The 13,744-nt window shown below is 36.7% G+C and overlaps 1 protein-coding gene and 1 non-coding gene across 8 annotated transcripts; one reads left to right on the forward strand and one right to left on the reverse strand.

Moving 5' to 3' along the window:
* Positions 1-235: 235 nt before the first annotated feature.
* Positions 236-5,246, reverse strand: EDA35 (temperature sensing protein-like protein). Of its 7 annotated transcripts, none has more exons than XM_088851426.1 (4): positions 5,058-5,246; positions 4,660-4,785; positions 3,712-3,844; positions 236-1,660 (listed from the first exon to the last, which is right to left on the reverse strand). In XM_088851426.1, exon 4 carries the CDS (start codon positions 1,642-1,644, stop codon positions 496-498), a length of 1,149 nt encoding a protein of 382 aa, XP_088707552.1. In that variant the 5' UTR covers positions 1,645-1,660; positions 3,712-3,844; positions 4,660-4,785; positions 5,058-5,246; the 3' UTR covers positions 236-495. The 7 variants fall into 7 exon arrangements, with proteins under 7 accessions (XP_088707552.1, XP_088707549.1, XP_020524594.1 ...); XM_088851423.1 differs by having other exon boundaries at positions 3,712-3,899; XM_020668935.2 differs by lacking the exon at positions 4,660-4,785.
* A 2,344-nt stretch (positions 5,247-7,590) lies between these two features.
* Positions 7,591-13,626, forward strand: LOC18436757 (uncharacterized). Its single transcript, XR_016043528.1, has 10 exons — positions 7,591-7,645; positions 7,778-7,890; positions 7,936-8,589; positions 8,662-9,133; positions 10,333-10,470; positions 10,922-11,073; positions 11,631-12,166; positions 12,253-12,356; positions 12,481-12,540; positions 13,360-13,626. It is a non-coding gene; the product is annotated as an uncharacterized LOC18436757 (transcript).
* Positions 13,627-13,744: the final 118 nt, after the last annotated feature.

Raw genomic sequence — 13,744 nt, forward strand, 5'->3', positions numbered from 1 at the left:
AGAAACTGTCAATAATCTAAAATTTCAAATTTTTAGAGAGAGAAATTGTCTCAAAATATTTGGAGAGAAACCATATCAAATTTTAATTGTTTATAGAGAAACTATCTCAAATTTTAATCTTTTTTAGCGAGAATTTTAACATAACCCAGGTTTGACATTACAATAGGTTTGTTAACCCATGGAGCCAAACGAGCCCCGGTGGGAAACCACCACGAGGCATTTATGTCCATCCAAATTGCTAAACAAGTATAATCTTTCTCATGTGTTTCTTCCTTGCAAAATATAGCGCATTTTGGTTTGGACCAGCATGCACAAAAAAACACCGGAAAGAGTACAGAAGGCAAATATGTAACAGAAACGTTGATAGACATCTTTCCATACCTGACATTCAGACATTTGAACACAACGCTTGTCAAAGTAAATGCCCTTCTGCGTCAATAACACGTAATTTAAGATCCGATCACAATATGAATTGCAGATTAACCTGGTGAGTATTTAATCAAGTTCCAATCCTTGCCTTTGCAGTTCTTCATCCGCATTCTTTAAAAACTGATCCCAGGCACTTCCTGGAGCAGCATCAATGTAGTCATAAGGAACACCACTCATTGCTCTCAAGCCTGGCTGCACTGCACCCTCACTTACAACAACTCTAAAATCAACATGATAACCTCTCTCCCTTAGTCTCAACATCTTACTCCCTGCACTTATCCTAACATTTTTCGAACAACCCTCGATACTTACTCTCTCAAATGTTTCACTTGTTCCTTCTTCATCCGCATCCAAGGCATCATTTGTTTTCACAAGTTCATCAAAATTCTTCTCCAATTCCTCCCAAGAGAACAAGAGTGGCAAAGTAAATGCCCCCCAAGGATTAAAATCTATGAGCTTAGCCCGCCGATCCTTGGTCACATAAACATCAAATGTGTAGTTTTCTAGTTCAAATTTTTCCACCACGTGCTCCTCAAAAAATTCAAAAACTAGGGATTCGAGATTGGGTTGCTCCTCGAACACGGAGGGGTAAAACCCTGTGATCTCTCTCTGAGAGATGCCAACCAGGAGACCCCCACGAACAAAGCACCGGAACTCCATCTCGGGCCTAAGCCCGCCATACCACTTACGAAGCGCCAGGTAAAATTGTGGTGGCCTTGAACAGGACTTGTCCTCGCATGAATCAAAAGCATGGCAGAGATCATGAACCAGACTGTCAGAAGACCTCAAGAGCAAGGCGATCTCACTGAAACAAGTGCAACGCAGTGTGCCATTAGGACTTATCCAAGCAGTGTCTTTTGGGGCACTCCAGTTGAGCTTAGGAAACACAGAACGACCGAGTATTTCAATTGACTGGTTCACCGTCAGCTCCAATTCAGGGAAACTTGGGGTGTCTTCTTCATCTTCATTTTCTTCTTTTTCTTCTTCCCATGGATGATAATCTTCACCCTGCAACTCTGGGCATGTGGGTTTCAGTCTATGTGGTAGAGCATCTTGATTCGAGATGGTTTTTGGGAGAACAAAAGGACCTGAATCATCCATAAGGTACTCAACAAAGGGCTCCGGAAGCTTATGGAAGAGGGTTTTGATGGAAACAGCTTTGAACTTCGGATACCAATCCTGGATTTGGCATTTCCAGAGCTCTTCTTCCTTCATTTTAAGCAAGAGACCTCTGCAAAATGCTGAGAATTCAAAACATAGAAAAAAAACACTTTCTGAAAATAGACGTGAAAAATAGAATTTTCATAAGATACTTCAAATTCAGGTAACCATCATTTATTTTTCGTAATAGGTAATATAGTCAGAAATCAAAATTTCACGAGACGGGTTCACAAAATTTAATTCCAAATGATCTTTCCTAGAAGCAAGATCAGTTTCAGTGATAAAAACTCGATTTTAAGTGAGTAATGCATGTTTTACGTAGCAATCATATTTCATCATATTAGCAAACTAAATTTCATAATGATCAATCAAGCCTTGAATTCCTCAACTAATCTAGAAAAGAGCCAAAAACCTGTTGAATTATATCGTCATCATCATTATCATCCGAGCCTTTTCCCAACTATTTGGGGTAGGTACATGAATCTTGTTTCACCATTTTGCTCCATCAAGGGTCATACCCTTAATATAATTATAAGCTACAAAATCTCTTCTTACTACTTCCATCCATGTAACCGACCCCAAATAATTGGGATAAGGCTTGGATGATAATGACTACTTCCATCCATGTCCTTTTGGGCCTTCCCCTTGCCTTTTTAGAGCCTTCCACTTGAACCAAATTACCCCCCTAACTAGTGCTGCAATAGGTCTACGTTATACAAGGCCAGCCCACCTAAAGTCTACTTTCGCTCATCTTAGAGTCATCTCTAAGTTCCCTTGAACCGATTGAATTATATCTTCAATAAAATTAAAAAGCCACTTTCATAGTTAGGTGACAGTAATTTTGCACCATTACATCTTAAACCCTAGCTAACCCACCCAAGGTATCAAACCTCCAATGCGTAATATGACACCATCCATATAATAACGTTTCACAATCATTGCTAATAAATTATGAACACCGAACTTGGGTTATCTGGTCATTCGATAAAATATTAGCCATTGGGTTTCAGTGTTCAAAGATTCAAGATTCATTATCCATCAATGCTGAACATTGCTCATGTCATCCATTGTTTCAGCTGTTGAATTTTCCACATTATACACAAAAGTATGCTGCCTCTCTCAGGCACTGGGTGAAAAGCTTCCAACATAACTGTGATCACTTCATTTACCAAACAAAAGTGAAAATCAATATACGATTAATTAAAAGGCGCTTGAACAGATAATTTGCAAAATCATACATGCTTCCTTTTATGTTTCATTTTGCAAGAAATAGAAAAGAAATCACCACAGTTTAAGAAAATAAATCACATTTAATTTTTCAGGAACTAGCAGCATTATTACAGGATTCAATCAGAAGAGAGAATTGAAATATCAACATTGGCTACAGTAAAAAACAGGATAATTGATATAGCAACATTGTTTACTGTGAGAGACAATTTATGAACATCGAACAACAGAAGAAAGTTTGCATGGTTACCATGTACATTAAGCCCAGTAAGGAACAGAGAATTGGGAATTCAATTAACAAATTAAAAAAAAAAAAAAAAAAAAAATTAAAAATTAGCAAAAATATACACGGTGGCATACCTAACGAGATAGAACTTTTAGGTAGCTTAGCCTTCCTAAATTTCTATAATAACAACTTGAGTGGACCTTTACCTTCCTCACTATTCAAAGTCCGGCATAATAAATTACATAAAAGCTAACAAGAAAAAATCACTATCAGAGGACCCATCCAATTATCCCTAAATCAAGGTATCCCTAACAAAGTAATAATATCAACTTCAAAGTTCATTCAAACATTAAAAAAAATTAAAAACAAAAAAAAACAGAAAGCCCTCCTTGGATAAATGACTATGAATTTTAAGATAAAGTGACCAAAAATAAAGAGCATAGAAAAAACTCACAAAAAACGGAATGAAGAACCTAATAAAGAACATTTTCAAGTGGAAATAACTATGAAAAAACACTCCCATATTGGAATGATATTGAATGATCACAAATCAATTGATTCAAGATTATTTAGAAGATATATTGCAAAACCCAAAAAAAAAAAAGCGAATGTTTTATATTTTTTCCAATAATAAATCAAGCAATAAAAAATCGGTTGAATACACTTACTTGAACTTCAAACGAAAGCGGATTGACGGTCGGATTTGCCAAGAAAAATTGCCGGAGAAAAGCCTAAGGATTATGGAGCATTGGTAGGGCCCCAAATGAGAGAGCTCTTCCCCTCTCTCCCTCTCTCTAAGCACTGTTTGATAACAAGTTTTGTAAATTGAATTTGTAAATTGGAAGTTCCTCATGAACTGTAAATAAATTAGAAGTTACTTAAGAATGTTTGATAACCCTTGGGAATAATATGTTGAAAGACTAAGAAGTTATGGGTATTTGTATTGGATTAGCTGTAGAAGTAATAGGTAGGCAAGATGTAAAATGTAAAAATTAATACCTAGATATTATTTATTTTTTATTAATTTTTTTGAATTTTATTTTTTGGGATAAAATATCAAGAAATTGAATCTATTTTAGTCAAAATTAAATAAAAATGCGCATCCAAACCACGCTGTACAAGAAGTATCAAGTTTGTAAGAAAACAGAGATAATCCATTTTCAATATAAGTCACAGCCTAGCGAATTCTTCCATGAATCAATAACTGCTTACCTCAATATAAGACTGAGTCAATAACTGCTCCCATGAACCAAATATAAAACTGAACCAAATCGATTTTTGGCAAACCAATAAACAAAAAGAAAAGAATGTGACATGGTATTTCAATATAAGCATGCAAACCGTGCTGTAAGAGCTTTATCTACAAATTTAAGAGTGGGAAATCAGAAGGGTTGATGTTTCATTTGAGAAAATCTTTTAAGAAAATGAGAAAACAATGTGAAACAAGCAAATTCTCAAAATTTAACCATGCAATGCCAAATAATGGAAAAATTTATCATGGGGCAAAAGGATATCCAATTCAGTTCTCAAACAAAGATTGCAGGAGCAATCCAATTTAGGGTAAAAGTAGACCTAGTGAGAAGAAAGAAAAAAGAAAAGAAAAATAAAAGATTCACCTCAGAGATAGTTGATGGGTGAAGAGAGAGAAACGGAATTTTGGTGGTGGGGCTGCCAATTCTGTGGCATCGGAGAAGAGAGAGAAGAAGATGCATCCCCCGCAACAATACTCTTCTTTTCTTCTTCTTCACCAACACCACCACAACATTAGACCCAACCAACTTACCCCCAAAAAATGAGACATACAATGCCCTAACGATCAATCAGCCTTTATTTTAAATCAATTCAGAAGAATTACAGAACCGAGTTACAAGCGATCCCTTGAATTGAAAACGGTGAATGCATAATCCACGTTTTTGGGCATCCACTTTTTCTATAGGAAAGGGTAAAAGCCCTTAGAGAGAGAGAGGTGGGGCGTTACACAGAGAAATGGGGCAGATGAGATCGAGGTTCAGACCTTTTTCGCCGCAGCTGCTGAATAAACTGGTGACAAATAAACAAGATGAGCTAACCCTAGGGAGCAGAGAGGGGTCTGGCTGAACGGCGTGGTGCGAAGAGAGAGGTGGCTCAGCGGATGGCGACGACCAAACGGAAGAAGAAGGACCTAGGGCACAACTTTTATCCGGGTTGAAGTTTTATAAAATCTTCCCAATTTTATTCTGTTCGGAACTTTTTTAACACAGAGGGGAAGATGAACGGTTTAGTGAAGTTCCCTTCTTAACTTCCGTTTTTTTTATAAAACACAACATGAACAGTATTAGTAAGTTTCGAGTTTATGGAAGACAATTCCTTTTATCAAACACGCCTAAATATTCGCTTTCTGAAACCTATATTGACAAAAAGTCCCCTAACCGACTAAAAAAAAAGATTAAACGAAGAATGTAGTTTTATATAAGGCCGAAGCCCTAAACGATCAAAGTAAGCGCACTTTCAAATAGTATCGAAAGGATGTTATGTCCTAAAATTTTATTTTCTTCTTTAATTATAAAATTTGTATAAAGTTGTAACTTTATAATGTAGAACTACGGATGCACCTCAAAAATCTATCGGAAAAGGTTGTTTTAATGTTGAAAAACCTTGCGATTGATCATCTCAATATCGAGATGTGTGACTATGAAAATTAAAAAGATTTTCAGTCTCAAAAATAGCGCATCTCAACACATTATCTACACCATCCATTTTCAAGATTTTCATATGTTTATAGATTGACTTGATTTTAACTATTTTTTATATTTAAAATTTGTAATCCGATACAAAAATAAATTTTGAGATAATCTCAAGAATATTTTACATCAAAATTATAGATTATGATAAAATTTGAAGGTGCATCGTAGTGGAATTGTTTACGGTTGCAACCGTATGGAAACCACACCCCTATAAAATTTAAAGCTTCAAAAATAGTGAAAGTCTAGCATATTTATGAAAACTTGAAACTTTTGAAAATTATTGATCTAGAAAATGTATTACAAGATGTGCTATTTCCAAGATTTAAAATTTATTTTTTCTAATGTCCATACATCTTCAGGTCGAGATGATCGATTTGAAGATCTTTTAGCATCGAACTAACCTCATCTAGTGGATTTTTGAGGTGTGACTTAATTTGATTGTTTAGGGCCATCCTTATATGAACTTTTTCCTTAAATGAAATATTATAAAAAATGAGTATTTTAGATAAGAAAAAAGTTTACATAGAGCCGAGGCTCTAAACAATCAAATTAGAGCCCACCTCCAAAATTTTATTAGAAGAGGTTGTTTTGATGCCCAAATATCATCAAATCGATCATTTCGACATCAAGATGCATGGACATGAGAAAAGAATGGATTTCAAATTTTAGAAATAGTGCATCTTGTAACACATTTTTAATCGTCAATTTTCAAGATTTTCATGCTTTCATAGATATGCTTGATCTACTTTATTTCTAAATCTTTAAATTTTATAATTAAAGATGAAAATATATTTTAAAGCTATTACAAAGATTTCCAGTATTGAAACCACATGTCTCAACATTATTAGAGCTTCGGCTTTATACAACCGCACCCTCTAGGTAAAAGTATAGGGTATTACAAGTAAACATTGGACCGGGCAGTTCGGAACGGTCCACCTCCATGGCCGATTTAATGGACCATCATTCCGATGTGCCAAATTGGACTGGTCTAGCAACCAATACATTGGTTTCAGCTTCAAACTGACCAGTCTGGTCCGGTTTGAACCAACATTGCTTTATACCGCTGAAGTAAAATGCATATAAAAAATCCTCTACAAAAAAAGTGTTCCAATCCTCCCATTGATCATCTCGACCTCGATGTCTATGAATATAAAGAAAAATAAGAATTTCAAACCCTAAAATTAGTGGTTTATAAATACGGTTCTTCCGTATTTTTATTATGTAGTATGGTGGCATACAGCCTAGCAAATTTGGACATACCTAGAATAAAATACGACATTTGGATATTTTTTTGCGACTAGGGGTACCATACTTCCATTTTGTATTTTCACCACAATTTAGTTTTGTTTAGTAGAGTTAGTTACCTATAAAGAAGAAAATTATTCATAGATGATATAAAGTGGATGTATGCCTATTGTTTAATACCTTTAAACTTAGTGTTGGGTATGGAACTCAAGGATTTCTTTGGGTAATATCTCCAATTTATATGTGAAATTTTCAAGCTTAGCTATGCATGCATGTGTGGATGCATGTATGTGTGTATACACACGTGTGTGCATGTGTTCCATCCCATTTAATAGGTATGGACTGTATTTCATAATTTTAGGTTTTCCTTATGTTTAGTAGATATACGATCAAACATTTGAAAATTTTATTCTTTTTTAATTTTTCACTTTAAAAATTTTTTGTTTGCATGTTCAATACCAGTTCTACTACTTTTTACTTACATTGTGCAGTATTTGAGGACTGGCTATATATGATTTGGGTTGTCTTCATGTTTAGTTGATTTTCACATCAGTGTTTTGCTTGAGTAACACTGGAAGGATGCCATCTAAGTACCCGGTTCTCGGCAATCCGCCACTCGATTGCTTATGGGCTGGCTAGAGGGGGCGTTTTTTTACCCTCTCTTATTATTTTTGATAATGTGATTGACTTTTTGTAGTTTTAATAAAAATAGTACATTTGTTAGAAAAAAAATAAAAATAAAAAATTAAATTAAATTAATTGACAGAATTGAAAGATGAACTTCAAAGACATAATATGATAACTAAGGGTTTAAAGGAGGATTTACTGAAGCGGATGTCCGAAGCAATTCTAAATGATGAGAACTGTGTTCAGGAAAATGTGGGCAATCGCTTGGATACTTAAGTTATTCCTCAGCCTCAGCAGAATGATGAGGAGCTGACAGATCTGGGAAATGCACCAGTATATCAACCAGGTGAAAATGAAGCTAAAAAGAACACTACTGAATCCATCATAGATGATACTGAAACTAAGGATAAGGATACCACACTGGTTGACAATGATAACAGCAATGCCATTCCCAATCAATGGGTTGAAGCTCAAGATTGTGAATTGACTGATTCTTTGAAAATTGAGACCTCTGAATTTATGGTTACATTTCCAACGCGTTCTACAGAAGTCAGCATTTCGGTGAGTCATAGCCCTGTTAAACAGATGGAATCCGTTGAGAAACAGTCTAGTCATGAAAGTCTGAAAGAAGAAGAGGCATCAAAGAGTCCCAACAAAAGCGAGGTGCCCAACCTTGTAAACCGGATAGCGTCCATTGACAAACAGTGTAAGCATGAACCTGTGATAGAAGGTGAGGCATCGAGGTGTCCTATCAAAAGCGAGGAGCCCAACCTTTGCAACCCAAATTCTCAGGTATCTGAAAAGGGTCCCAACAAAAGCGAGGAGCCCAACCTTGTAAACCAGATAGAGTCCATTGACAAACAGTGTAAGCATGAACCTGTGATAGAAGATGAGGCATCCCGGAGTCCTATCAAAAGCGAGGAGCCCAACCTTTTCAACCCAAGTTCTCAGGTATTTGAAAAGGTCTGCTAAAGTGTGAATTCTGTTTCTAGCGATTCTGTGTCAATTAATGAAAATGAAAAGAATGAACTAATGAATAATTTGAATGCTGATAATTTACATTTAGAATTAGAAGCTAGTTATCCAGAGGGGGCCTACCAATCATCCACTGAAGTACCTCCAGTTGGTGGTTCTTTGAATGGTCAAGAGCCAGGTGTGTATCAGAGCTGTACAGAGATTGATGAGACCCTTGCTGCTAGTAACCATGCAGACCTTATCAAGAAAGTTGATAGTGCAGATGTTGGTTCTTCTGAAAAACTGAATTTAGATAGAAGTTCAGGGGATGAATCACTGGAGGATGATGGATTAGAGAGTAAACAAAGTAATGTTATTCAAAATACTGTTGAAGTCACAGACAAGGATGAAGTATCAAAATTGTGTCCAATGAAAGAGGACATTGCTGCTGTGGCTGATTCCTCTCCAAATGAGAAGAATGTTATTGTAGAGAGAAGCAATGACTCAGTGAATATTGGGGAGAAAAGAAAAATTGAAGGTGGTATGTACTATTGCATGGTCTTGTTTACATGCATAATTAGTTTTTCTTTCTGTGATTTAGATCTATTTATTGCTTGTATTATTTGAATAATTTAGCTTGAATTGTGTAATAAGTCACCATGATGTTGGAGTAATGCTCTTAGGTTTCTAGGTCTAGTAAACAGTTGTGGTCCAAGGCTTCCAAAATTTTGCAAAAGCACATTTACAATCTTGCTTTTTCTCAGTAACATGAAAAGTTGCTTATGAATTATATAAAAAAGTATGTATAGTTTTCCTCTTTGGAATAATCTAATGTTCTCAACTCTCATATACATTTCTACAATAGTGAGAAGTTTTTCTTTCATAAATTTGGGTACATGGCATGTAAGTGATAATTAGTGTATTTCCCAATAATAGTAATTTGTATGTAGTGGGTGTAGTGTTACTATCCTGCACGTTGTGGTTTTTCACCAAATAGATCTTTGAAATTGCCTTCATGCTATCCTGCACCTTGGGGTTTTTCACCAAGGAGATCTTTGAAATTGCCTTCATGTGCATGATGCAAGGTTATTGAGGCAATAAAATTTTGTACAAGTTTTTATGCAAACCCTTGATAAATATTTGGAAACTGAAAAGTTTTACACAACTTTCGCATGTTAACCAATAAAGCTAAAAGCTACATAGTTACATATACTGTCATTTAGATGTCTTTCCATTGGTACTTTGTTCCTTTTCTCGTCAGTGTAAATTTCTTAATGGCCTGTTCTCCAAGTTTACTCTAGTTGCAAGTTGCAACAGACCATACGTCGTGCCGCTTCATAATATTTCTGGGTATAAGGCGTTCAACTTATACTGAGAGAAAGAAAAACTTCCCTCTTTGAAAGCCAAGTGCTTATTGGAAGTGTCTAACTTTCCCTTTTATTATATTACCCTTATTGTACCATTAAAAGGCTGAAAGAGGTAGTTCATTGTGAAATATGACTTTTAACAGTTCCATGATTTGGAGTTTTTCCTTTCTTGTTTTCAAGAAAATTTGGTATTCTTGTTTTCAAGAAAATTTGGTAGTTTTATTTTCTGAGAGTATTAAAATAATTGCTACTTTACATGTTTTATTATTGATTTTTCCCCTTTTATTATGTGCAGATCAGGAGGCACCCAGGGTCAATGACCCTTCAAAGAGGCAGTGTCAGTGGAGCTCGGAGCCACTCAGGGTATCCTAATCTCAAAATTCTCTTCGTTCTGCTCCTCCCCTTAGTAATTCTTTTTCTGTGCCTAGAGATAGATTTTCATCCTTACCTAAGACCACACTCAGTAATCCCGACTCTCCCGATAATGGAGGTGCCTCTAAAGAGCGCATTGGTAAGCTTCATTTTGCTCTTCTTCCTCTTCTTCTTCTGGTTGTGCAAGTTGGGCTTGCAATAGTTCTTTTCCCCTCGCTTTTTTAAAGGGGGTAAATTGGTTTTTAGACTTGACTTCACCATGCTTTTGATTTGTTTGAATGGGTGGTATGGTAGTAGTTTCAAGAATTACTGTATTATACATGGAATCATGCAACATACAAGTCATGCGAAATGCAAATTTCTTTTAAGGAAATAGACCTTACAGATAACCATTTGGGTATGCATGCCATGAATACAATAGAAGCCCAGGAAGATTTACAAACTTCTTTTGAACTTTCTGTGGGACAAGTTTCTTTTAATTGTCGGTTGTTAAATGAGTAACTAGTTTGGGTTCTTCTCTTTTTTTAAAAAAAAAACAGGAAGAAAAAGAAAAGAAAACTAAAGTGGGTTCTTAAAATTTTGTTATACAGTTCCTCCATCGGAAAAGCCCGAAACTACTTCTTTGAGGATTGACCAATTCCTGCGTCCATTCACTCTAAAAGCTGTTCAAGAGCTTCTGGCAAAAACTGGGACTGTCTCTAAATTCTGGATGGACCACATCAAGACCCACTGTTATGTCACTGTATGTCTTTTTATACATAAATTCTCTCTCTCTCTCTCTCTATCTCTCTCTCTCTCCCTCAGCCATAAATTATTAAATATCATATGCTTGGTGATTGAAAAGAATAATAGTAGCAATTCAACCAAAAAAAACGATAAGGAAAATGCCCTTTCAGCTTTCCAATTCAACTGCTTTTCTCTAAATAACTTTCATGGGCTATGGTGAATCCTTTTCATATTATTTTGTCATTTTCTACGGGAAAATGATTAAAATACACCTAACTTATCAACTATTTAAATCAAACGAAATTGGTCATCATCATCATCTAAACTTATCCCAACTATTTAGGGTTGGCTACATGAATCCTGTTCCGCCATTCTGTTCATAGGTTCAGGATTCATGAACAAAGCTTTACGTTGGCTCCCTATATAACACAACCCTCCTCCTTTACCTGGGCTTGGGATCGGCTTAGAACCAGCCAAGACGGAGTTATATAAAATCAAAAGAAATAGGTACAATGTTAAATAGTTCATCTCTTGATAAATTTCCCTTTTTTTAATTCTGTGTTTTTATTGTAGTATTCATCAGAGGAGGAAGCAATGGCAACTCGAAATGCTCTCTACAATCTACAGTGGTCTAATGGTGGCCGCTGCCTTACAGCTGAGTTTGTTGATCCTGAAGAGGTTAAGGTCAAACTTGAAACTCCCTTATCTTCACCTGCTACTACAACAGCAAATTCTAACAAACAGAACTCACGTCAACAACCTCCAAACAATGCCACTCCCTTGCCTTCTCAGCCTTCTCTCTCTAAACAACCACCCCTCGCCAGAGAGACACTGGCTCCACCTCCTCCCCATTCTAAGAAACCAGCACCACCTATTCTCACATTCTGACGATCTCTTCATGAAAACAAGAGCAAGCCCCAGCATCTATTTGCTCCCCTTGTCAGAAGAACAGGTTGCTGCTAAACTAGCTGAACGGGAAAAGGGGCCGGAGGGTGAGAAAACTCTCTTCAATTTTCTATATATAGTATCGAGCAGTGGTTGCTCGTTTGCAGGCCTCTCTCTCTCTATCTTAGTCGCCATTGTTAGTAAGGAGCCTGTTTCTAGTAGTGGTTGCTCTTTTGCATGCTGCTCTCCTCTCTCTCTCTCTCTCTCTATTGTGGTTAGCTTGATCCTTTTAGTGGGTGCTGTTTTGCAGGCTGGAGATGCACCATCTCTTACTTTTGTGGACTGCGTTTCTCTTTTATGGATGTCACACATGGATGGGAAATAACATTTAGAGATGAGATCTATGGTTGGTCTGTACAACGATGAGATTCCTTATTGTTTTAACCTTGTATTTAGGGTCTAGAGTAGAGTGCACCATCTTCATAAACTTAATTTGGCTATTATACCTCAAGAAGTTTGTCTTTGCCTTTCTGACCAGGCTTGTTTCCATTACTCTAATGAGATTAGGAGCTTTAATGTAGAACGCCTTTGGCTTTTTGTATGTAGATGACTATGGAACTTGTAGTTTGGAGTAAATGATGTCATCTTATGTTGCAGGTTTAATTACAATGCCTATGAAAAGAAGAAGAACTAATCAGAAATGTTTATTCTATAATGGGAAAAGTTTATATTAAGGATGAGCTTAAATAATCAAATTAAAGCGCACCTCACAAATCAATAGAAAAGGTAATTTTGATGCCAAAAAATCTTCAAATTGTTCTCAAGATGTATAACCAAGAGAAAAAATGGATTTGAAGTCTTGTGTATCTTTGCCAAAATGATAAAAAAAACATTTAAAAACACATTACAAACAAATTTCTTAATTTTTGGCTGGGTTCACATTTGACCAGCTGGGTCCGAGTTGGACCGGCCAACTTTGCCACCACTGCTTTTAAGGTTTCATATTCTTAGCAATAAAAGGAAACTTATGCAATTACTGTTTCAATTGGAATTATGCATTCAAAAGTATACATATAACTTATGCAATTACAGTAGAGAGAGAGAGAGAGATTACAGAACTCCATTAACTCTTAGAAAAGTGGGATAAACAGGAGGTCCCATTGAAAATGAGAGACAAAATTACACAACGAATAAATCACGGCCGCTGATCTGTCTACAATCGTGTCATTCCTCAATCGCTAATAAATAAACCGATTAGAACAGAAAATTGGTTAAATGAAACACAGACAGTTAGGCACCGTTAACAAGGAGCCCTTCAAAAACGCAAGCCATGACTAACCCAAAACTTGGCTTGCCAACGTGGCACCTTCTAACACAGGTGGACTAACTGGAATGATGATGTGTCAATTACCCAAAGGCGAGCTCCAATCCTGGACCCACCTCTGAGGGCCAGCGACTTGCTGGAACTCTGGTTCCCAGTATTGTTGACGTGGCATGTTACATGGCAGCTGAGTCACCTGCTGATGTGGCTTCAGAGGCAACCAATCTGCTGAGCAGGCAACTGTGGGCCCCACCTACCCTCGACCACATGCTGACTCATCTGTTGATATGGGAGTACAGAAACCTGCCACGAGCCTGCAAAGCCCTCGCACGTGGGCGCCAGATACAGGCCATACCTCGCTAATAAATCGCCTAGATCAGACTGACATGGCCGGAAAAGTAGCCGGAAAAACACCTAAGAGTTGCTGGAAAAGTGTCATGGAGTCCCCGGAAAAGCGTCGATAAACTGGCCTAAACTAGCC

This window comes from Amborella trichopoda, chromosome 11 (genome assembly GCF_054954075.1).
Source record: "Amborella trichopoda isolate Santa Cruz 75 chromosome 11, AtrichopodaSantaCruz75HAP2 v2.0, whole genome shotgun sequence".
NCBI classification, from domain to species: domain Eukaryota; kingdom Viridiplantae; phylum Streptophyta; class Magnoliopsida; order Amborellales; family Amborellaceae; genus Amborella; species Amborella trichopoda.

Bases quoted from the DNA above. Each gene is read 5' to 3' on its own strand.
- EDA35 (XM_088851423.1), bottom strand. From the start codon at position 4,755: ATGCATCTTCTTCTCTCTCTTCTCCGATGCCACAGAATTGGCAGCCCC. The intron at 3,900-4,659 runs GTGAATCTTTTA...ATTTATTTACAG, and splicing joins ACCCATCAACTATCTCTGAG to TTCATGAGGAACTTCCAATT. The intron at 1,661-3,711 runs GTAAGTGTATTC...AGCATTTTGCAG, and splicing joins CGCTTTCGTTTGAAGTTCAA to AGGTCTCTTGCTTAAAATGA.